The 24739-nt window shown below is 39.3% G+C and overlaps 1 protein-coding gene across 2 annotated transcripts in view; it reads right to left on the reverse strand.

The window, feature by feature from the left end:
- Nucleotides 1–2767: 2767 nt before the first annotated feature.
- LOC119492547 (netrin receptor UNC5C-like) overlaps nucleotides 2768–24739 on the reverse strand; it is a 232737-nt gene continuing 210765 nt past the window's right edge. For both annotated transcript variants that reach the window (XM_037777050.1, XM_037777051.1), the window contains 7 exons: nucleotides 23953–24040; nucleotides 20420–20588; nucleotides 17472–17705; nucleotides 13942–14091; nucleotides 13502–13666; nucleotides 9086–9264; nucleotides 2768–6566 (listed from right to left, as the gene is read on the reverse strand). In XM_037777050.1, the coding sequence (XP_037632978.1) occupies nucleotides 6404–6566; nucleotides 9086–9264; nucleotides 13502–13666; nucleotides 13942–14091; nucleotides 17472–17705; nucleotides 20420–20588; nucleotides 23953–24040 (1148 nt within the window). In that variant the 3' untranslated portion in view covers nucleotides 2768–6403. The remainder of the gene's footprint in view (nucleotides 6567–9085; nucleotides 9265–13501; nucleotides 13667–13941; nucleotides 14092–17471; nucleotides 17706–20419; nucleotides 20589–23952; nucleotides 24041–24739) is intronic.

Here is a 24739-nt window from a genome sequence, read left to right on the forward strand (position 1 = left end):
CTCATGGCTGATGCACAGTTTGTGGTGGCTGAATGAGGTGCATACTAACTAGTCACTTGGCGGTGCCTCTTACTGTTAAGGCATGCTCTCCATATTTTCATTGTTAAAAAAATAAATAAAAGCAGCAGGCCTCATTGCAACGCACCGGTGCTGCTGAGCACACAGCATGTTAAACAGTGACACTGTTTCAGTTTCTTCACGCTACTTTATCCAAAGTTTAGAATCTGTAAATATGAATTTCAGAGAAGAAAAGGTATAAAATCAAAGCATTGCAAATCAAATATTTATATAATCATGGTCTTCAATCTTCATTTTGGTAGGGATGGGAATTCATAAGAATTTATTGATCTGATTCTTTATCGATTCATGATAAATTGATGGGTTTAAAAAGAGTACATACAGGCAAGGCTACAGACTAACTTTTTTTTTACCACCGTCTCGAAACTGTCCCAAAAAATAATTTCAATGTCTACAAGTCAGTGTAAACCATCACAAATTCTAAATGCTATTGTGAGGGAGCTGGAAAGCATCCCCCTCACTAAAGTGAAAAAAGACACAGATGCACATTGACTGTGTAAAGTTCGACAAAACATATTAATACAGGATGCTCATGTTTGTTATGTTGTGCTTCTATTTTGGAGAACCCCTTTTTAATCACTCACTCTCTGAGGTCTACTTCCGTGTTTTCATGGAGCGCACACCTGCAGCCAGCTGATGACTCCAGCTGATGACAATTAATTACTTTGTTGGGCTGAACCAAGCTGTGAGGGAAGAGAGAGAGAGGGAGTGGGGAGAAGTTTCTTTGTTAAATTGGTAATTCTTCAGTTTGTTGTGCATTTTTATTTAATCTGTATTAGGTAATATTCATTTGTATATATTGTATGTAGTAAAGGAGATATCAGCAGCTGCAGCAGAGAAGAAGCTGCAGGTGTGCCTGTCTGTTGGTTTGGACAGAAGGGGTCTTGTTGTTGATGTTGTTCCACTTGTTTATCCGATGACATTTAATGCAATCCATTTTGAAGCCTAAAGATGTTCTTTAATTTAGTAACATATATAACCTTTTTCTATATATATATATATTCGACATACAATATATTACTTTTTTTATTTTTTTCAACATACTATACAATGACTTTTTCAAAATACTATACTATGACTTTTTCATAGTATTGTACATAATTTTTCGACATGCTAAACTATACTATGACTCTACTTATTTTTTCGACATACTATAATATGACTATTTTTTCGTAAAGTTTTTCGACATACTATACTATGACGTTTTTTTCATGACATTTTTCGATATACTATGACTTTTTTGTCAAAACTTTCGAAATACTATACTATGACTTTTTTCTTAAAAACATTCAACATACTATACCATGACTATTTTTTCGTAAATTTTTTCGACGTACTGTACTATGACGTTTTTTTTCATGAAATGTTTCGACATATTATACTATGACTTTTTTTCGTCAAAACTTTAGACATACTATACTATGACTTTTTTATCATGAAAATTTTGGACATTCTATACTATGACTTTTTTAATGAAATTTTTCGACATACTATACCATTACTTTTTCATGAAAAATTGACATACTATACTATGACTTTTTTTTTGCAAAAAAATTCGACATACTATGACTTTTTTAATGACACTTTTCGACAAACTATTCTATGACTTTTTTTGATGACATTTTTCGACATACTATACTATGATTTTTTTTTAGTTTTTTTCGACATACTAGACTGATTTTTTTGCCCCGTCATACTATACTATGACTTTTTTTTGACATAGTATACTATGACTTTTTATTTTTTTCGACACACTAAACTATGACTTTAAATTTTTTCGACATACTATACAAAGTTTATTTTTTGACATACATACTATGAATTTTCTTTGTTTTTTTGACATACTATACCATGGCTTTTTTTTTTCAACATACTATACAATGATTTTTTTTTTTCAACATACTATACAATGATTTTTTTCGACATACTATACTATGACTTACTATATTGATTTATCATGACTTAATATACCATGACTTTTTTTATACGTATACTATACTGACTTATTTATGACAGCTAACAATACTAACTCAATTTTAACACAGATTGGTTGTTCACAATGCAGCATCAGCACAAGCAGAGTAACATAATTGTGATTGGCCCCAGTGCAAAATGTTTACAATGTTGAATGTGTGTTTCCTGTTTAAAAAGAACAAACAAAGGAAGATAAGTGGTTACATCTCAAGTCTGATCTCGAGTGGACAGCTGATAGGTAGCCTAAGTCATTTGTTTAGGCTACATGACGTAACAGAAGTGCATATAATGGATTCAGTATGGACAGCGTAGGAAGGTGATTTTTGCCCAAAAACTGACAGCTTCTTGGCACCGGTTGCTGCACTGGTTGCACCGTCAATATTTACTCCACTGATCAGCACCCTCAGGTTCATTAGTGCCACGCTTTTTAGCCTTTTTTTCTCTACTCAATGGCTCCGGTCCCAAACAACCTGAAACACTGATACAGCATGAGCATGGCGTTGCGTCATTGAGCATGCGCAACTGTCGGAAAGCAGCGATAAGAGGGATCGATAGACACGGAGGCATGCGATTCCAAGGAATCGGACCCGATACGAAAATTCCCATACTTACATTTTGGACAGTACATGCTGTAATCGTGCAACATGAGAAATCAAAGTTTAAAACCATTTCCTATAGCAGTTCTGTAGAAATAAGCCACCATAGGCAATTCACATTTTCAGCGTTGCTTATAAATATAATTTATTAATTGTCTTAAAAATTCTTTCTTACACTTTGTACAGAAAACAATTAGAGGAGATAGAGAGGCGAGCATTCAGCAAGATTGAGCAAGATTCATGAAGCGTGCCAGAATTAGCAAATATGGACCAACACTACCCCGCACTAATCAAATCAAATCACCCCTGATAGTAAAATAAAAATGCACTTACAAGCACAGCTCTAGTTATAGACTTCTAACATGATAACCAATGCCAAGTTTGCATAGTAGACACTGCTTTTACAAAAAAGGAAAGAAACTTAAATAAAAACTTGAAACATACAAACTAGTATCTAACTGTACTGCTCTTTTTATATTCTCAAATTTGCCAAATATAGCTGACAGTACACAACTGTACATATTGTGGATACAAAATATTTTTTACATACTTTGATATCTTAACACTACTTTCTTCATTTTCACATCATGAAGGATCATCTTCTGGAGGCCTAACGTTTGCTATCCTCATATGAAAACTACCTTTTTCAGTCTACTCCATTAACAAACAGTCTGTCCTGCTGGTAAACTGTAGACTAAGAACATGGCAAGGATCAAATTTAAGTTACACTGTAACTGGTAACTTGCATTTCTTAACCGATCGTCTCCTTGCACACGTTTCATCAGTTAAAATTAACAAGAGATGTTGATGATCACATTGTTTGAAAGAGACATTGTCATGACATTTGGATGAATGTTTTGTTCTGAAGCATACTGAATTGATGACTTGATATTTTAGGCTTTTATCCTCAAAACTTACACAACTCTTCCCTTTGATTTCCTCACATATGACATCAGCGGTTACATTTGAAAACATACAAAACATCCACTCCGTCATTTAATCGTACACCTTTCCAAATTTGGTTAATAAGGCGGTCCGAAATTAAAAGATACATAATTTTAAGGACTTGTATGTCTTCTATGTCTGGTTTTACACAGATACAAGAGGTCAGATTCTTTACTCGCACATTTCTGAAAAATCATTGTGTAAAATCAATGTCTCAAGGTTTCCTCCTGTGTAGACAGCCGCAAGATGAAATCTGTCATGAAGAGGTAAAGACTGACCTTTTGTATCGGTGTTAACACAGCCTTTGCCTACTTGGTCTTTACACTGTCCTCGGTATTTCCTCTACATACCTGATGTTCAGTTTCATATGGCGTCTCTCCATAGTTCGTAGAAGAAATATCTTAACTCCAGTTTTTATGATCATGTTGTCCTTTACATGGTGAATAGAGTTTATGTCCCCATGGACATCTGACAGCTACTCAAATGCCACTAAAATAAGGCTGTTTTTCTTCCCTCAAAGCCGGCTTGTTGGAGTTTCACGTTTTCGTCAGACACTGTTGACCCGAGTCTATGCATACATTTGAAAGCCACAATGTTGTTCTGTAAAACACAAATATATTACACTTCATTTTACATACTGTAGGCCCCTTTAGTTGGTATCTTGATTTTTAGCTCTAAATTGCAACTTTTTCAAGCAATACACCACGAGTTGGAATGTGAGTTTCTGACCGAACATTGTTTTAGACAAAGGGCAACTAACTGATATGTTACAGATTTCATCCCCCCCCCCCATACAGTTCACACCTATAAAAACATTAAAATGGCAAACAATAATGTTAATGTAAGTAACACAATAATGACCACCGAACAAAAAATATTATGATAATAAAAGGTCATTAGAATGGACATGATAATCATGTATTTACACGTTTCAGACAATCAACAAATGTAAATGCTGTTATTCTTCAGAAGCCACTGGATGGTGCTAGTGACCATGATCAAGTCATGGTGGTGATCACAAGTGAAATCACATGTGGCCTGACGGCAGACAACACAACTGACATCCTGTGATGTTGAGACACTGAAAATATGACACAAATATATATATGTAGGCTATATATATTTTAGTAAATTAAAATATGATAAAATCCGTATATTGCGTACATTTAGCGGTAATGAATGATATCAGCTGTATTTAACTCACTATCGCATAATACTATGGTAGTTTGTATATTATTGTATTTAAAAACACTTGTGTTTTCACTCTTAGTTCATCCCTTTTTGCTTCCTCAGTTTTCTCTGAGTTGGACCCTGTCCAGAAACAAGCCCCGACAGTCTATTAGAGAAACTCCTGGAATTGAGGTTGTGGTTAACCAAATGTGGTAGCCATGGCTGGAATTCCCCAACCTGCATCTAGTCTGCATCTGCACTACAGCTTCGTCCAAACAACTCCTCTTTGGGGAGGAACGGAGCAGCAGCAACACTGCAGAAAACACGTTAACACTTGATTTTAGTTAAGCATTTGTAGCTTGAAGATCATCCTGGCTTTGATGCTCGTGGTGAAACCTCCAACTTTTTTGCTGTTTAGTAAATGCTGACTCCATTTAAACAAACATATTATAAAATATACTGTGTATGAGAATGAATAGCTGACAGTCTGCATCTTTGCCCTGTTTATCATAAGTGCAATCTTAAATATACCTCAAAACAGACTCTGTCACAACTGCTAAAAATGGAAAACAAAAAATACATTTTTACTTGCATCCATCAGCAGTGTAATCATCTTTGGATTGCCTTTTTTTAAGAAAATCAGAGGCACAAGTTAAAGGCAAGTGGACAGCACGTTCATTTGCCTTTGACTTAATACTTCTAATTACACAAATTTGAACATCACTTATGATTTCAGCTAAAAAGGGGATACCTGTAGTCTCGGGCTTCTTTCTGGTCAGGACCCTTTGATTGACAGTCACTGTGTAGCAAATTCTGTTAGCGGGAAATGATCCACACATATGGACAGCAGAATACATAGAGCGTTCCCTAGGAAACGATATAAAGACAACAAACTGTACTGGCAAAACACGTACAGCCAAGGCTCGCAAGTGAGGGATCACTTCTTTATCTCCCCTCTCTCATTATCGGTTTTCCATCCTGTCCGTACAGATGATCACCTGCAGCTTCTTCCATCATTTTATGCTTACGTCCTCCCTCTCTCTTGTAATCAGTTTAGCCTCTCCCCGTGTTTACTCTTGTCTTACTAAAGAGTCTTGTCTCTGACTCACTGCCTCTTTTTCTTCACTATACCTTCTCCCACTCACTTGTAATCAGTTTAGCTTCTCTCCCTTTATGATTCTGTTCCATTCCTATAGAGGTTTTCAAGGTCGGTACCTCTGTTGCTTCTTTTCTTTGCTTCTCTTTGTTCAGTATAAAGTAACAGCAAGAAAACAACTAGTGTTACACCAGACAAGATCTTTTTTTTTTAGGCGTGCGTATGTATTGTTTGTTCCTGATAGACTGTGTTTGTGTCGTAGTTTGGGTTATGCCTCCTTCGGTCGAACACAACACTGCAACGTTGCTCAAATAAACACACAAAGATACGCACATAGTTTCCAGCACCAGCTCGAGCATTTCTCGTCTGTTACCATGTCGGCATGATTGCCATGGTATTTAACCGGTGCTCAATTACCATGGCGACAACTTTTCTTTTGCTCGCATCTAATCTGTTCACTGCCCTTGCTGCAGCATCATCCATAGAGAATTCACTTGTAATCGTCTCCAGAGTTCTGTCGTTGTCACGGTAACCACGTTAATCGTCAGTGTTCCATTGTCATGGAGGCGAGGCTACCGTCATGGCGACCCATCTCTTCCAGCACAGCGGCTAGTTCATTTAGATCTCCATCGGGGAAGTGCTGGGCCTCCCAGAGATCCAGGATCACACCTGTCGGACTGGACTTGGTGGCAAAGTAGTTCAGGTACCTGGAGAGATCAATGAGAGCAGAGGGACAAAAAAGATATGGTGAATATTATGACAGAAAAGGTTTCATTCTCTCACTTTGTCAGGCATTAAATTCAATACAATCTGAAACATTATACTAAAGCCACAGGCTGCAACAACCAATCACAACAGGTCACAATTCTCAAACTCCCAAGAGAATGGTCACATCCATAATTGATACTAATAATACAAAAACTAAGTTAAAGGAGCAGTGTGTAGGATCTGGTGGTATCTAGTGGCGAGGTTGCAGATTGCAACCAACTGAAGCCCTCCCGTGTTCCAAGCGTGTAGCAGAACTACAGTGGCTGGCACAAAACCACAAATGGCCCTCTCTAGTGACAGTTGATGTTAGAGTAGCATAGGTCATTTAGAGCAGAGCCAGTGCGTAGAGTGTGTGTATACGTGGGAAGTGAGTGGTGAAGGAAGAGTGCGAGGGCGGCGATGGGAGCAAATAACGTTATCGACTACGGCCCAAGCAGGAAAAGTTAAGTATTTGGTTTGTCCGTTCTGGGCTACTGATGAAACATGGCAGCCGGCTCCGTATGTAGATATAAATGGCTTATTCTAAGGTAACAGAAACACAATTCTTATTTTCAAGTGATTATACACTAAAGAAAACATACTTTTTCCATTTCTGCCAATAGATCCCCCTAAATGTTACACACTATTAGTTTAAAATGAGACAAACAATATAGAATACCAATGAAAATAGAGGATTAAAAAACCCCAAATCTAAATGCGCCATCTTTACTTTATCCCCTTTCAATTATTATAAATGCTTTAGAAGTTAAATGTAATGAATTTTTACGTGAGTGCTCTCTTGAGGAGTCTGGCTTACCTTAAATCTTATGTAAATGTATTGAAAGCACCTGATATTACAATACAGCAAGACACACAAAAAAAGAACTACAGTATATGGAGTATAAAGAAAAAGAAAAATGGAATGCATGGAGGACTTTAGGAAAAATTTAATGTGGCAGGCGAATATTTTTTAGAAAATGTACCATTATGTATGTTCAATTCAAACAATTTCAAATAAATAAGAAAAATTATGCATTTTGAAGTTGCAATAGAGCACAAAAATGTGCCAACGAGTCCACAGGGAGAACAGTTTTCATAGGAACAGTAAATACTAAAGCTGTCAACAGTCAAGTACACAATGGCTGCAGAGGAAAAGTCTGACGCTGAGCCATCTGTGACAACGATCTCGATGCTGCTTTAAAGTGAAAAAGCCATCCGATTTGAGTCCCATGGGGATAAAGAATGAGACTTTCTGTTCCTCTGTAAATCCTGTGATTGTACTGTTGGCACGCTCTGGTACTGTTTAAACACAACCAGAGACTGACTGACTGACTGTACTCCTGCAGTTTCTCCTTGTTTTTTCTCAAAATATCCAATAAGCTATTGTCATAACTTTCTTTATTACTTTCTTTCTTTCTCACTTCCCATCTCATCTGTATGTGATAAGGTGTATCCTGTTGTTAAGTGAACTCAAAAGCTGAGATCCACCTGTCTATAACCAGGTGTCTCAGTACACTAGACCAAAGTGTTCACTTTTATATGTTTGTTTGTCTGAGTGAAAGTGTGTGCAGCTCAGGTTTCTCTGTTTATACATACACAAAGTTCTGTGAGGAGAGATGCTATGACGGCAAAGCATGAGTCATACTTTGAACTCAAACAGACATGACGTGGCGGTTACAAGAGCAGAGAGGATAAAAGATGCTATTTCAATGTTATCATGCTCCTTTTGAAGAGCAGCTTTTAGCGGAAATGTGGAAGTAAACAACAATTTGGCTAGTTGTTCATTTTTCTCCCACTGATCGGGAATATTGGGTGCCCACATTAACAGACTACATCATGAGCTGGCTGCCTGTTGGGACAATGGGGTGCACTTGTGCCCAATTATCCTCTGACTAGCTGCTGGTAGACTGAATCACACTAAATCATGGAGACACACATCTGAGAATAGAGATACAAAGGATGCTACCTGTGAGTCAGACGCAGATGGCCAATTGTATCTATACAATCTAGGTATATTACTCAAACTCTACAGGGATGCAGGTCAGAATAATGAAATGTATTGAAATTGAATGAGTATATTTGTTGTGCACTTTAGAGGAAAGACGTTTTAACGGTTATCTTTCTATAAGAAAAGACAATCAGTCTATCACAATTAACGTGATTATTTGTCAATGTGATTATGTCTCTATGGTATTTGTGAGTGCTATTGTATCTTTGAGTCCTAAGGAGATAAAATAAGTAATAGAACAAGATGAATGATTCATCTCAGTTGAACTGCACCACCTAATTTAACCTCCTTGGACTCAAATCTCATCTGAATTCACAAACTGACTGGTTCTCTTCTGTTGTTGAAGAGGTGAGACAGGCCACCTTGATGAGCTGCCATCCTATAAGACTTTTTTTCTGACTGACCAAGCAAATCGCCTGAGGTAAGCATAGAGGTAATAAATGATAAAAACTCTGTGTGCGTGTGTGTCACCTGTCAAGGTTGAGTTTGTGGGCCAGCATCCTCCAGTCGTTGCCTCTGGTCTGTGGTGCATCTAGACTGCCACACAGCTTCTGTCTGATGGATAAAGGAATGCGGAAGGCATTGGGTCCCACTAAGGTTGTGATGTTACTGGCTGGGTCCATCAGGGACGTGTCTATGCACTGGACATCCTGGAGAGTGTGGGAAGATGGAAAAATTGTTGGTTAAAGTTAAAAAATGACTAGTTAGTTCAACTTTTTGAAAAGTTTAACTCGTGGAGAAATTAGGCTTCTGCATTTTGTTGTGAATACAGTTTAACTTCTGCAGTAGAGACACAGGAGAATAGGGATGGATCTATGGGCGAGATATTAAAAAGCCTTAAAAGTATGAATCATAATGTGCATCCATGTGGCGACATTGGCAAAGTTAACTCCACCATATTTCTATTTCAAATATATCTATCTTAGTCCCTCTGGCAAAGATCCTGCCGTCTCTCTGCTGCTTGCCTTCGGCGTGACCAATTACAAATAAGTCTCCTAATTAATACAAGAGTGAACCAAACATAAAGATCTGCTTCCAAGCACTCTCTCCCTCTCCTCTCCATGTTGATCTCTGTCTCTTTCTAAACCTTCATCCCATTAATCTGCCACTCCTGGGCTGAAAGGAGGCAGCGGCCTAATGAATGTGGCTTGGCAGAGGGAAACAACAACTGCCACTGTTGATGTGAATGATTACTATTTACTGCGTCTACTTAGCCCCAATTTACAGCAGAAAGCTCTCTGCTGCTGCAGATTGAATGATTGATGCAAAGGGACATCTCCGTTTCTCTGATGATATAATAAATGCTTTAAACCTGCTTTACTTTTCATTGTTCAACATGCAGGGAGCTGCCGGCTGGTTGAGGGTCTTACACCATTTCATTTAACGCATACACAAAGAGACTCGCTGACTGTTGCTTTAGCTATTCAGCTCTAATTGCCATACTTGCAAAACATCCCATGTGATCATAGTAATTATTTTGTAAGACTAGGTATGGCCTATTTAAAATGGATTACAACTGATCACTTAACAAAATATTTAATGTTGTGACAAAACTGTCAGTGCCCTAATAGAAGCCCTATTTTTCACTGTGTACTTGTTACACAGCCACAGCTCTGTCCCCCAAAAGACTGCTTGTTTTGTTTTTATTTGGCAGAAGGCATAATGAAGTAAGTAGAGGATCACATTAGGAACTGCAGGAGACATGCAGGATGGACACATGGCACTTCTGACAGACAAATCATTCCAACTTAACTGGATCTACACTTTCATGAATAAGAATTGATAAGTGACTCCACATTAGACTTGATGGCAAAACATGGGAGAAAATGCACCTACTTATAACATTTATGGCCATATTTGAATTTAGTACTCTTCTGCTTCTTCAGTTGAGGTCAAAGGTAAAAAAAAATGTCTGCATTTGTAAACAGAAATGTTAGCTTCGGGTTGGAGGATGATGTGCACCCCTGTGCCCTACAGTAAATATTAGCCAATATAGAGCGCTCCAGGGAGGATGTATTTTTGTAGGCCAACCAGGAAGTCAGCATCGCCCTGGTTACCTCGACAAAAAGCCAATGGGATTTTGGATTATTGCAGAAAATAAGCTCTGTGACAAACAAACAATTATGATGCTTACACATTTTGTTCAGCAAGATAATCTTCACAAATAAACACCACTTCTATGATTTTTGAAGTGTTAATGCAATCGGCAGAAGTAAAAAGCTAACGTTAGGCTATAAACGAACTACATCACGGTAGCATGAGTATACACAACGAGGCTGTAACGGCAGACGAGTCGGCGTGATGACGTTTAGTAGTCTCATTTAGCCACTTGTTAACAACTGCCTTTTTTAAGACACACAAAAACTTCAAAATTCACAAATGGGATATTTACTGATGTATTTTATATCGTAGAACAAAACATAAAAATCTCTTAAGCTTGTGTTAACCACAGACCTTATTTCAGGCGTCTAACTAAAAACCCATTGATTTCCAGACGAGGGAACCGGAACTGCTAAAATGCCAACTCATTTCCAGGTTTTAGGACTCATTCCTGCAGCACTCAATTAAATCATCAGATATATATCAAAGACATATCTGTGCATATGTTGGCTGGTAAATAATACCAAACTGCAGAACAAAAATTCCCAAAAGTATGTTTGAGAAAGTTTAGAACCGGTGTTCCTATTACATAATCTTTCAACCTGAGAGCACTAACAAGTTTATTTTTCAACTGCAAAATGTTCCCCTCAGTATATATTTTCCAACGAAAAAAGAAAGAATCTCAAATATTGATATCAGTATTGGCCTCAGAAATCTAGTATCCTCTTGGCTCTTGAACTGTACACCTACACAATACATAATGAACAGCACACACAAACACTACAGGGCATAACCCTGGACAGGATGACATAAAAGTGGCGCCAGGATGGCTGAAACAGCAGGATGTATCAGCTTCAGAGATACCATGAAACTATTATACAGCTCAAACTCCACTAGATACATTTTGACCTTGACTGTGATTCTCATTTTGCTCAGTGGCCAATGCTGGGGGAGTACAAAATATGTGCAACCCTCCCTGCTGCTGCAACTGTTCCTCTATACAGTATGCAGTGAAAAATCAACATACCTGGTTAAACAAGGGTTAAAGAATCCTTAAGTGCAACGCTATCACCCATGAGCACCATGGGAGAATTCAAAGCAGTGACATTCCACAAGAACTGTCTGACCTCCGACCAAAACTGTTCACACACGGACACAGACGCACACACACACAGTGACTTTGTGGTTACATGGACTATCAAAATCAAAGACGAGTTATTCCACTCGTGTTCTGTGACCTCTAGCCTCAGTATGAATGATTGAACAGAGTCACAGAACCGTAGCAGGAGCCCTGACTGTCTGACAGATAGAGGAAAACTTAGTGACTTTAGGACCTTTAGTATAGGAATGGAGAAGTTAGAAGTTAGTAGAAGGAGCCTCTCTCTGGTGTGACTGTGTTCATCTCTTTTTAGTATGTATCACTTTATCCCTCAGTGTGTCCTCGGCCAGTGTAAGTTAAAGTTGTCTCTGCAGTTTTCTTGTATACACAACCAATACCAGAGGTGGGACCAAGACATTAGTTTTCAATTCACAAGTTAGTCTCAAGTCTTTGCACTCAAGTCCCAAGTAAAGTCCAAAGTCGAGACAGGCAAGTCCTGAGTCAAGTCCCAAGTCCCAAACTTTGAGTTTTAAGCCCTAAAGAAGTCATGATGTGCTCTTCACCATATGTAATGCCATTTTAACAACAGAGTAAAAATATATTAAATTTACAAAAATCGTGAAATTTTTATTTATTTGTTAAAACTAGGGCTATCAGAGTTAATGTAACAATAACTTGTTAATGCAATTTGTTTTATCGCCACTAATTTCTTTAACGTATTAACGCACCTTGCAATTTTGAGGGTTGTAGCGGGCTCAGAGTGAAGATACTGGCATCATATGAAACTAGACAAACTAATCCATTGGTGCAAAACACGACTAAATTGTCATGAAGGAGGCTAAATAACGCTCCAAACTTGTGCTAAATTTTGGCGAGGAAATACTGGCACTGACCTCAAGATATGTGAATGAAAATGGATTCTATGGGTACCCACGAGTCTCCCCTTTACAGACATGCCCACTCTATGATAATCACATGCAGTTTGGGGCAAGTCATAGTCAAGTCAGCACACTGTCACACTGACAGCTGTTGTTTTCTGTTGGGCTTGACTTTGCCATGTTATGATTTGAGCATATTTTTATTCTAAATGCAGTACCTGTGAGGGTTTCTGGACATTTGTCAGTGTTTTGTGTTGTTAATTGATTCACAATAATGAATATATACATTTGCATAAAGCATGTATATTTTCCAACTCCCATGTTAAGAGTATTAAATACTTGACAAATCTCCCTTTAAGTTACATTTTAAACAGAATTTGCAATTAATCGCGATTAACTATTTTAATCGATTGAGAGCCCTAGTTAAAACAAGTTTGTTAAAACAAGTACGACTGAATTTATCATAAAACAAAAGATTTGGGGTACTAAATGTTGACTTGCTGGGAATGAATAGAGTTAACGTTAGTTGTTCAGGAAATGAAGGGAAATTAATTGATTTGTGACACACTTTAATCTTTGGGCTCGGCGGAAGGTATCAAGTTTTTTCAAGTCTAAAAGCTCATGTCCAAGTGAAGTCCCGATTCATTGGTGTTTAAGTCCAAATCGAGTTGCAAGTCTGTTTTAATTTTGTCGAGTCTAAAGTCATCAAATTTGTGACTTGAGTCAAAGTCATGTGACTTAAGTCCACACCTCCGGCCAATACCCAATAAACAGCGTGTCCGTTGTGCTGTGTGCATGTGGATTTTTTACCTCCTCTAATGTGTTGCTGAGCTGAAAGATCTGTCCTTCTCCTTCCACCTGCCGTACACACAGTTTGCAGCTGATCTCTGAGGTGGCTGGGCTCAGTCTCTCCAGGGTGAAGGTACAGTGAAGAGTTCTCTGACTGCCACTCCACACCTGGTAGAATGGGATCTCCTGGAAAAAGCATGAATAATTTTCAAGCAGGTAAACTTCTAAGTATCTCAGTAACTTGTTTTATTAATGGGAATTCATCAAAGTGAATAATTGTGAAGATATTTGACTCTGAATGCACAAAATGACGACCAACACTGAACCATGCTGCTGGTGTGGCAAAAATGGACATTCACACAAAGGCTTACTATAGTTAACCATTATTTGGCTAAATGTAAGTGTGATATTTGCTGTGTGTGTGAAGATCTAATGTATAAGTATGAGCATATCCCTCTCACCTGATACTTGGCAATGAGTTTGCTCTTCCAGTGTGTGTGCGGCACATCGTGGATTGACAGTCTCAGATTGTGTGTGCTGTCTTTAAAGTTCAGGGTCTTTGGCTCATCCAGAAGCTTCCCTCCCATCTGGGTCTCCATCTGAAGAACCTCCTGCAGAAAACCCCACAAAAAAAAAACAACTCAAAATTTCCTCCTCAACTTTGCTTCTATCTTGCTCAGTGAACCATTCATTTTTCATACAGCATTGGAGATTGCAGAAAGCCTTTAATTTATCTTGCATAATAACCGCAGACAATGCCGTCTTGAAGTACACAGCACCATGAAACACTTGAAACCCATGAAAGTTTTCATGAAGATATCATCACAGTGCTCAGTATTTGTATTCCCTGGATTTAAGTAAAGCTTAGCTCTGCTAACTGCACTCAACTGAAGACAGACATTAAGATGCTCAATAAAAAACCTTGATCAATAATGCACCACCAGTCAAAGTACTGCTGTTGTGAGATGTGGGAAATTATATCTTTAATGTAAAACAGTAAAATTAAATTACTTCTATTGACTTTAGGAGATGATCTCAATGCATCATATTACTTGTGAAAATAAGAAGTAACGATTTACTGATTATTCAAGATTGTGCAGCCCGTTTTTGTCATCACCATCACCCTCATCTTTCTGCTTGCATGACAAGGCAAGACAAGTTCTCCTTGTGCATTCTCTTAGTAGTTTAAGGATACTGTAACTACCACCTCACTCAGGACAGACTCAAAAGCTGATGCACTACACTTAATGTGGGTTTTGTTTTAATTTAGTATCTTAGATTTCATGAAATGGGGAATAAAATCAGTAAGGCTGGGCATACACTGTACGATTTTAGAGATGTTGTGTAACTCCTACTACGAGTAGATCATTTGCCAAAGCCATTAAAGCCAAAGCTCACGATTTATGTGCTCACACTGTACGTGTAAAATAGAAAAGAAACACGACCTGTCGGCTCCTGCGGGCCGTTCTGGCTGTTGACGGTTATCAATAAAGATTAGTTTGAAAGCTCCGAGGCAGGTAAAGTTTGTTTGCTAGCAGAGGTCTGTACAGGTCACAATAATGCTAACAAGACAAAAACGTGCTGCCTTGATCATCTGTGACTTCCTGTCTACTGAAACCTCTAAAAAAAAAGAGGCAGTGGCATAACATTATATGAACCTGCAAAATGGCTAGGAAGACGTGGACAGTATGGCTTGTCCATTTTGCAGAGAGAATTGGAGGTAAGCTATCTATGTTTTAATAGCTACAGTATATCTATTGTTGTCTACATTGTTATCTTGATAGCTACGCTCTGATTACTGTAAAAAAAAAAGTCAAAAAAGGCACTGACGTTGGGGAATCGGCTCGTGGCTCTGTCTCAACTGTGCGAGAGCATGTGGTCGGCTGACCAAAATTTCTGACATGTCAGAAATTCACCTGTCCAACGGCCGGTCGGGAAGAGTTAATCGGTCCTCGGCCGCCCATGTACACTGCACGGCAAACGACGCCCGACAAAGCTGAAATTCGGCCCGACTCTAAAATGAGTCGTGTGACTCAAAATTCGGGCCAGAAACGGGCTAAAATCGTACAGTGTATGCCCAGCTTTAATGTAAACCTGATTCTGGCCATTTGATGTCTTTGTCCATGTTGTGGAACAAAAGAAGCAGCATATTTTACTTTGCTGTGCTGCAGCTGTTTTAATAATACATTGCACACTCAGTCCTGTGGGGATTTTTGCTCATCCTTTTCAAATTGACTTCTGTATATCAAGTAAGCTCACACCAAGCGAGCACTAAGAAAGTATCCGTGCCTTACAGATGCATAATGGTAAACACACGCATCTTGATATCATCAACTTATTTACAGGCTCATGAACTGCTCACGTACACTAAAATGAATTAAGGAAACATGCACATAAGCGCTCAGTTACTGATGGAAGAATAAGTTATCAGTATGACTTCTGATGCCTCCTACAATCTTTTCAAAATAATCAATTCCTCCTTCCCATCATCTTCCTACGCAGCAGCTCTACAGTAGATATACAGCAGAGACTTCCCCTTTGAAACGCAAAACCGATCAATTATACTACACATAGTCTCCATCATTAAAAAGTCCACCTCTGAACTGTATTTTCAAGCTACAATTGCTCGTTTGGTGGTAATGGTAAAACCGAGTGTGTGTTTATAATTGCGTGAGCGTGTGCATGGCTGTGTGCCACACTGACACTTGACTTATCATTGCGTGCATAAATTACCAATGTTAATCTCCCGTATCAGATGGTCCCTCCAGTGCTTTGAATCTGTTTGAATTCTAAAGCGTCGTTATTCTGACATTGCTTGACCCTGTTTTGTTTACCGCTTCTCAGCTCACCTCCAGAAAACTAGAGGTGAGAAAACTTCCATTTATGACTCTAGACAATCATTTCTATTCAAGCTATAATATATTGTATTTCAAATGCAAATTACCAGGGCAACTGTTTAAGCATGGATGGTCCAAGAGAGAACAAAATCCCCCACAGGACTAAAGCACTCAGACTAAAATATCACACAGCTTTCTTACATGCACTTTTACTCAAGACATTGGAAAAACTTGGCAATTGTGCATAGAGACAGAGCGCAACACGTCGTACTCTGAAACCCACGGCCAACGGAGGGGAAACAATCTGCGTCACTATACGCAATCAAGGACTGAAACGCTAACAAAATGCCTGTCGCTATGCCTGTACAGTGGCTAGCTAAAAACTTTAAATTTCAGTAGCCTATGTCAAGGGATTATTTTAGCACTCTATGTTTACCAGGGGTGCAGTTGATAACCAAAATGGTGATGGGATGGGACATGTTAATCGTTAGCGAGATAATGTTAGCTATGTGTTATCAAGTTACTGAAGTTAGCTAAGGCACTTGGAAGCATAATACTGTATAGCCTTCTGATGTAACCACATTCCACAAGTTGCTTACTGTCAAAATGCTTTACTTAACTTACAGATAGTTAACGTTACAGTCACAGATAGGTATACTGTAGTTAGCCTAAAACTGACATTTGGACAAAATGCTTGCTGGACACGTAACGTTAGGCAACACAAAGTGTCAAGATCCCATAGTTCCTGCTGACTCCTCACGTTTTACTGCCTGTATCCTAAGTTTTTCGGTTCGGCAGCTTATAATAACTTAAGTTCTGGGTTCTTTACCCTGTTGGTAGTGCATCCCATCCCATCTGTCTGTTGTTTGCTGACAGATGAAAGTGACAAGGAGGCACCTTCACACAATACAAAGTAAATGGAGAGCAATAATTGTTTTCCCCTGCGTTGTGGGAGGGACTTAATTGCGGTTAACGGCTAATAATCAGTTAACAAGGGTCGGTTATTGGTTAAAAAAAAAAAATCTAAATTAGCATCCCTAATAATGTATATTATATGCGTATTGTATGTATATATGTGTGCTCCTATAGGTTAATTAAATGGAGTAAATCTATTAAAAAGCAATTGAACAAAATAATTATTCGGTTTGATTTACCTTGAGTGCATCCTGTGTGTCGTCCAGACAATAGACCCTGATGTGATAGTCCAAAGTTGTGCAGGAGACGGGTCCAAAAACAGCCAATTTGAGCCTCTTGGCGGCTGCCTTGCAGATCGACTGGCCCACCAGGCAGTACGTCCCCAGTGTCTCTGTTAGAATGTGACATGCCTCCAAGTCCATTTGCACATAGCAGGGGGTGGTGAAGTTCTCCTCTCCCACCACAACCACATCCTGTAGGAATCACACACACACAAAGTCACACACGTTTAGACTTTCAGTGTCATGCTGGGTCTATGATGGGTGGCTGAGACTGGCATATTGTAAATTTACCATGTGAGCCTTCATTCGTCTCAACTGAGGAGAGATCTAGGGTTTTATTCAAGACAGACTACCTTTCAAAGTGTTTATTTCCAAGTATTTCAAATAACATATTAGTGAATAGCCTGTCTGTCTTATGATATACTTCCTTTTGTAGCGATGATTTGCTGCTGTCAAAGCAAACTCAACATTTCCTCAATCTGTTTCACATTAAACCAGGGGCAAAATTCCCTGCATTTGTTACAACAGCATTTCTGTTTAAACAACATACTATCATCAGCATAGTGATGAGTATGACATATCTGTGTTCTTTTGCTGACAGAGAAACTATGGAAATAGGGTTGGGCAATATATCGATATTATATTGATATCATGATATGAGACTATATATCGTCTTAGATCTTAATATTGTAATATGGCCCACCAGGCAGTAAGTGTTGCCTTTTCCTGGTTTTATAGGCTGCATTACAGTAAAGTGATGTAATTTTCTGAATTTACAAGACTGTTCTAGCTGTTCTACTATTTACCATTACCCACTTAGTCATTATATCCACATTACTGCTGATTATTTATCAAAAATCTCATTGTGAAAATATTTTGTGAAAAGTACCAATGGTCGACCCTACAATATCGTCGCGAAATCAAGGTATTTGGTCAAAAATATATATGATAAATATATTTACAAAGTGAGCCACAGTCCAGGTAATTTTGTTGTCCCCGACTCCCCCCTGGGAACAGCCTTTATTTGCTCATGCACACTGCTTTTAGTGAGACCTGGGCATTATTTGAATACTGGCTTTATTTGCAGGATTAAGCCACATTCTGTCTGTTAACATAACACAACTGGACCTGCATTTGGTGCCATTTCCACTAATCCAAACAACCCCTGAATAAACAGACTGTGTTTTCTAACCGAAGCATTCCTCTGTTATAAACAGGAATTTTTCAATGCAATGCCATTTCTGATGTGTGTAGAGATGTGCTCACTATAGAAATCATTGTTGAGCAGAAGAAAGCCCATCTGCAAATGTCGAGTTTGAATCATTTTGGCTTGTGGATCTTTTTAATAAGGCAATAAACAGCGCGCGACTCCTCTTGTTAGTCCGGTAATTCATCTTAGAAGACCAGTTACTGGATTTTCACCACATTGTGCATTCCTTTGTTTGTGTTGAGACACGGAATTGAAATGTAAATGCATGTCTGGTTGTACATATGACTTCTGAAAGTATATCAAGGTGTCCATTAGGAGAATGATAACACTTGTTTGGAGCTGCTGTCTGTGAAGTGTGTCCAATCCCACTGTGATTATCTGCTGGCTGTTGCTCATATCATTTCTACAGCTCCCTGCCACAGCGGGACTTATGGTAAATCCATATGGCTCTTTGGGTCGAGTGAGGATGCACAGGCTCTTCTCGTATAAGTACCGAATCTTCAATTAGTTGTGCACATATCCATGTTTGCGTGTGTGAGTAGCTGTGTGTGCACGTCTGTGGATGCAGCACGGATCTGTTCTACACGCACATGTGTGATACAAATATTGAGTTGTGCTCCAGCAAGCCGAATCAATACAAAGAGGTAGGAAAGCAATATGGTATGAATCTGTTATTACTGGTAATCACAACCGTGGCTGCTCGCCCCCCCCCTGATGTGAGGGGAATTCAATTACCTTCCTATCCCTGTTTTGGGGAAAACTTTCTGATGGGAAATGGATGTTCTGCTGCAATAAGAAAAAAACAAATCGACTTCCTGATGAAATTCCACTTTTCATTTTTCTCGTCTTCACCCACTCTGCACCCAACCCCTTCCCTCTCTCCGTCTCTCTCACATACACACACAAACACAAACACACACACACACACTCACACACTCACACAGAATCTTATGCATGGCTAATTGTGCAGAGACATTGTGTTGAGCTGTGATAAGCAACAGAAGACAGCATACGGGGGCCTTGTAGACACAGTGATGCTGCAAGACAGCCTTATCACCCACACCCACACACAGGGATACACACACACGTACGCACACACACACAACCAGACAGACAAATACACGCACGCACACACACACGTACGCACACACATACACACAGAAACAGATTGCTGAGGTAGAGACTTCATGCTGAGAGACACGGGAGGAGGGAGAGAGAGAAGGGAAGAGAGAAAAAAGAGGGATAGAAACATAAGAAGAAAGATGAGAGAAGAGGAGGATGGCAGGAGCATAACAAATTGCTTCTGATAGGAGTCTTCAACCCCCTGCTTGTCTACTAGCCTGTAGGCACTTTGTGTTTACGGAATTTTCTCTCCTTTCCTTTCTTTTCCTCTCACTGTGTGTGTGTGTGTGTAATGCAGGCTATTCTTCTGGGAGAAGATGATAATGCATGTGTGTACATGCTATGTGAGTCATACTGTGCACATGACTGTGTATTAATGATTTGGCTGTGCAGGTGCATGTTTATTTTGCGTAAATACATTATATACATTGCATTATTTAGCTACTGTATGTGTACATGTTTGTGCATCTAGATGCATCTATTATATCACTATTTGTAGGCAAACAAAGTCTCTTTAGGTCAAAACTGTGGAATTCAAAAAGTTGCACATTATAGCTCGCTGTCAAACACTCACCTCCCACTCTCCCATGGCCAGTTGGTTCTTCAGCTGTATGAACCAGTCTTCCTGGACGTTGTCAGCACAGTGGTGGATGGTGAGGATCACTGGTCTGGTCAGCAGGGCTCCTGGAGGTCCACAACTCACCACCGGGCTCAGCACCGTCTGGACATCCTCTACAGGGGGTCTGGAAAAGACAGATAACACCCGGGTGAGATGGTTCTTTAGAAAAGAGCGACAGGAAGGGCTGCACTGTTGGCTACCAGTTAGTGTGAGCATCAACTGCAGAAAGCTGTATTGATTTCACTTCTGGTCTGCTTTATTTCTCATAATGTTCATATATGGATAAACTCAGCTGGCATACTAAAGACGACAGGTGGACGGTTATCTTAGAGTAAGATAGACTATCACAGAGTAGATGAGAATATTAGGGAATAACAGATCAGAGCACAACAATTCAATCAGAGGATGATTAGTGTAGTCAGCAGGGCTTCGGTTGGGCCTCAGCTGGAGTCAGTAGTTCACAGCTCACAGGCAGAAAATAAATGAGTACTGGCCACAGGCTCTCCTGCTTTTACACTAAATTCAAGCATTGGAAGCTCAAGCTAATGAATGTCTATAACAGAATAGTGCAGGCTCTTCTACCGTGACCAATTGGCCCAATACCGATAGCCACGGTGGTTAATGGAACGCTACATGTGTTGTTGACGCACAAACACCTTTAGTTTATCCTCGGTTACTTGCTTCCTCCGTCTTGTTGTGGTTGTAGATTGCAGACTGTAGTTTCTTTAGTTGTGTAGTACTTGTGCAATATTTAGATTCTAGCTTTTGTGTCGCTTAATCGTGTACGTTTTTTTGCCGCAAGAGCCATTTCATCTACTTTAGACAACCAACCTGAGTCTACTTATTACTTGATTGTGTGGCGTGACCCATCATCAACATGTTAACTGCCCCCTTGTGGTGTGGCATGATAATACACACAAAATGTAAACTAGTCTTTCAAAAAGAAACCGTATTGGCTCCAACAGTGAGATTATGCAAAGTGAATTCCATCAGTATTTATTATCTAGTAGTCATTTTTCATTATTGAAAAGTAAACCCATCTTCTTAATCAATAATTAAATATAAAAATAGATATGGACAGAAGAGATGGATCTTAATGTTAACAGTGATTTTTTTTTCAGCCCACCTTGTGTCAGGGGGGAACTAATCCTTAGCAGTGTTATCGATTCAGCAGTTGGAGCTCATTATTGACTCATGATGGGTTCACATGGGTAGGAGAAGCTAACGGATAAAAACGGTACGACTCAAACTGTAACAGCACCCAAATGCACGGGTCACCCCGTAATGAATCACAGTGATATGGATTTGTAAGGTTATGTATCTTTTATCAAATAGATAAAATAGATGTTGTCTTGTGTGTGAGGGGTTCGATCTTAATGAGCTAAACCCCATGATTATGGCTTCTGCCAAGTGTTGCTGAGGCAAGTCAATGTAGCTATGTGATTTCTGCTAGCCAGCTATTGACTGTGAGGAAGACAGAGGACAGAGAAGAGAGGCTTGACTCTTAGAAATACTGTAGCAAACTGCAGGGGGCCTAATTCCTATTGACTGTTATTGATCAGGGAGAGGTTAGAACGGATGCATGGGATAGAATACATGACCCACACTGTAACAAGTGTCCTAAAGCTCAGGTCTTGTAGAGGCTATAAAGAGCCGATTCACCCGAATTATTTAAGAACACATTTCCTCACTTAACTCTTGTGGTATTAAGCCAAGCAGATACTACTAGCTGAGTTTTGTCACCACCCTTAATACTATAAAAGTGAACTGTATTTAGTTTGTAGTGCTCACAGCATTACATAACTATATTGAAAAGAATGAAAAGCAATGTGTCCTTCAGAAACTGGATGAGGCACAAACCTAGCAGCAAACAGGTATTATTGGAACTATTATCCAATGTAAACGGGATACTAACTCTTAAAAGAGATATTGCTTTTGATTTTTTAAGATTTGTTTTGTTAATGGTACAGTGTGTAGAATTTGGCGACATCTAGTGGTGTGGTTGCAGATTGCAACCAACTGAGAACCCCTCCGCTCACTCCTCCCTTTCCAAAACTGGTAACATGAGCTGCCGAGTGCAAAACTGTGGTAATGCCGTTTGCCTCACTCAGAGGCCGTCCTTTCCATATTAACATTACTTTAGGCCCAACGGAAGTCAGACGGCGGCTGGCGGTACCACGGTTTTGCACTACGGCTCACGTTGCCACAGTTTCACAAGCGTGTCGGAGAACTACGGTGGCCTTCAGGTAACGTAAAAACGGGAAGGCTCTCGCTAGAACCAGTGTCACTCTAAGCTAACGAAAACACAACAGTTCTTAGTTTCAGGTGATTATACACTATGCATGCATGTTATGAATATTGTATCCCATTTCTGCTAATAGATTCCCCAAAATGTTACACACTGTTCCTTTAAAAAGGTACAAACACAATTCATTCACTTCCATTGCATCGGGGTGGATGGAGAAATCTCAGACACGGATATATGAAAACCAAATAAAAACAAAACCATCTGCATCGGCTGAATACCACTATGTGAGAAAGTGTTTGGCTCTACGGACGAATTTCAAATTTACCACTTGCTGTCAATATAAATGGTTTAACTGTGTTTGTGCAAGTTTTTTATTTTTGTTTAGCCATACTGTAGGCATTTTACGGGGCCAGGTCACTTTCAAATAGAGTGCTGATAACTTCCCCAAATTTGCATCTATGACATTTTTACACAACAGCTGGAATACAGACATTTTCCCCCTTGTCTCTCATGTACCGCAGAGAGCTTTACCTCACTCATGCACAGGGTCTGGGAGTAAAGGATTATAGCACATGTAACAGGATTACAGTAATCCCAAAAATAACCACTAATCTGTTAGTTACTGTGGAAACGGCAATCTCTTTGCATATGCTGTCAAAAGCTTGGTGTTTGTTTTTTGGATCTATAACAGGGCATGAAGTGAGAAAAAAAATCTGTTGTCGCACTGCAGTCAACATTAGTTTCACACATTTTAAAACAATGGGGGGTTATGAGCTCTACATCTGGGTAATAGCACTGATTCTAACATTTACAAAACATTGTTGGATTACTGTGCAGATTATGATGTTAAGTAGGTAATAATGTGTAAAAAAAAAATCCCTTATAATCTTCTCAACTTTAATTCCGGCACTAATATAGGCGATGTGTGGTACTAACTGACCGCTGCTGAATGAATCACCAACAGAATGTCTGCATTAATGCACTATACACTATAAATAATAATGATTCATCCACTGGTGTGTATCCTAAGCCCATGTCACACTGTGAAAGCCTCCCCACGCAACCATACAAACAGGTCTGAGAAGCCGGCGCCCAGGAGAGAGATGGAGACAAAGAAAAACAAAGAACAAAAAGAACATAGAGGGAGATGCTGAGATGAAGAGAAAAATGGCGACAACAGGGAACAACAAAGAGAAACATAAAAGCCACAGAGAGGAAAAGTGAGGGAAAAGAAACTTACCTCAAGCTGTCCTTCCTGTGCACAGTCACATACATCTCGTACACCCTACCCTGAGGAACAGCGCCCGCTGGAACCAACAAACTCACACCTGCAGGAGGGAGGACAGGGGAGGCAGGATGGATGGAGGCAAAAATAATGAGTTTCATCACGGGATTTATTAATTTCACCATGCACAACTGAATTATTGAATGTGCGACCCATTATCACTCTATCATTATGATTAATTATTGAATAATCATTTTTAAAGGCAACCCGTGTAAAACTTTCTCTTGAATATATCATCAAGTGAATTGTGCTGCAATGTTTTATAGCTTCTGAGAGCTGCTTCCTATCAGCAGGTTACATTATTCATTATTTCTGTCTGCCCACTGCTTTTAAATCCTAACAGAAGTCTACTGAAAGTTTTTTCCTTTTAAAACTAGGTAGCTGGAGAACATCCCAAGGCTGTTTTTTTGTATTATGTTGACTGTGCAGTATTTGCTATGAACACACTTTATGTGGTCAGCTTCTAGTACAAGAAATGTACATTTAATCTTGTCCTTGATCTATAGCAGTTAATGTTATTTCTAATCGCATTAATGGAACTTGAGATTTTTAATAACCTCTTGAATCAGACGGGCTTTCATCGGACCCGGCTGAAATTCTATCTTTCAGAGGTTGTAGCGGGCTCAGTATTAAAGCTGAAGACACTGGCATCATATGAAAGTAGAAAACCTAAGGAATACATTGGTAGCATTCATGTCATTCTAGCTTGTCGCGAAGGAGGCTAAATAACGCTCCAACCATA

Source organism: Sebastes umbrosus, chromosome 8, assembly GCF_015220745.1.
Source record: "Sebastes umbrosus isolate fSebUmb1 chromosome 8, fSebUmb1.pri, whole genome shotgun sequence".
Taxonomy (NCBI): Eukaryota; Metazoa; Chordata; class Actinopteri; order Perciformes; family Sebastidae; genus Sebastes; species Sebastes umbrosus.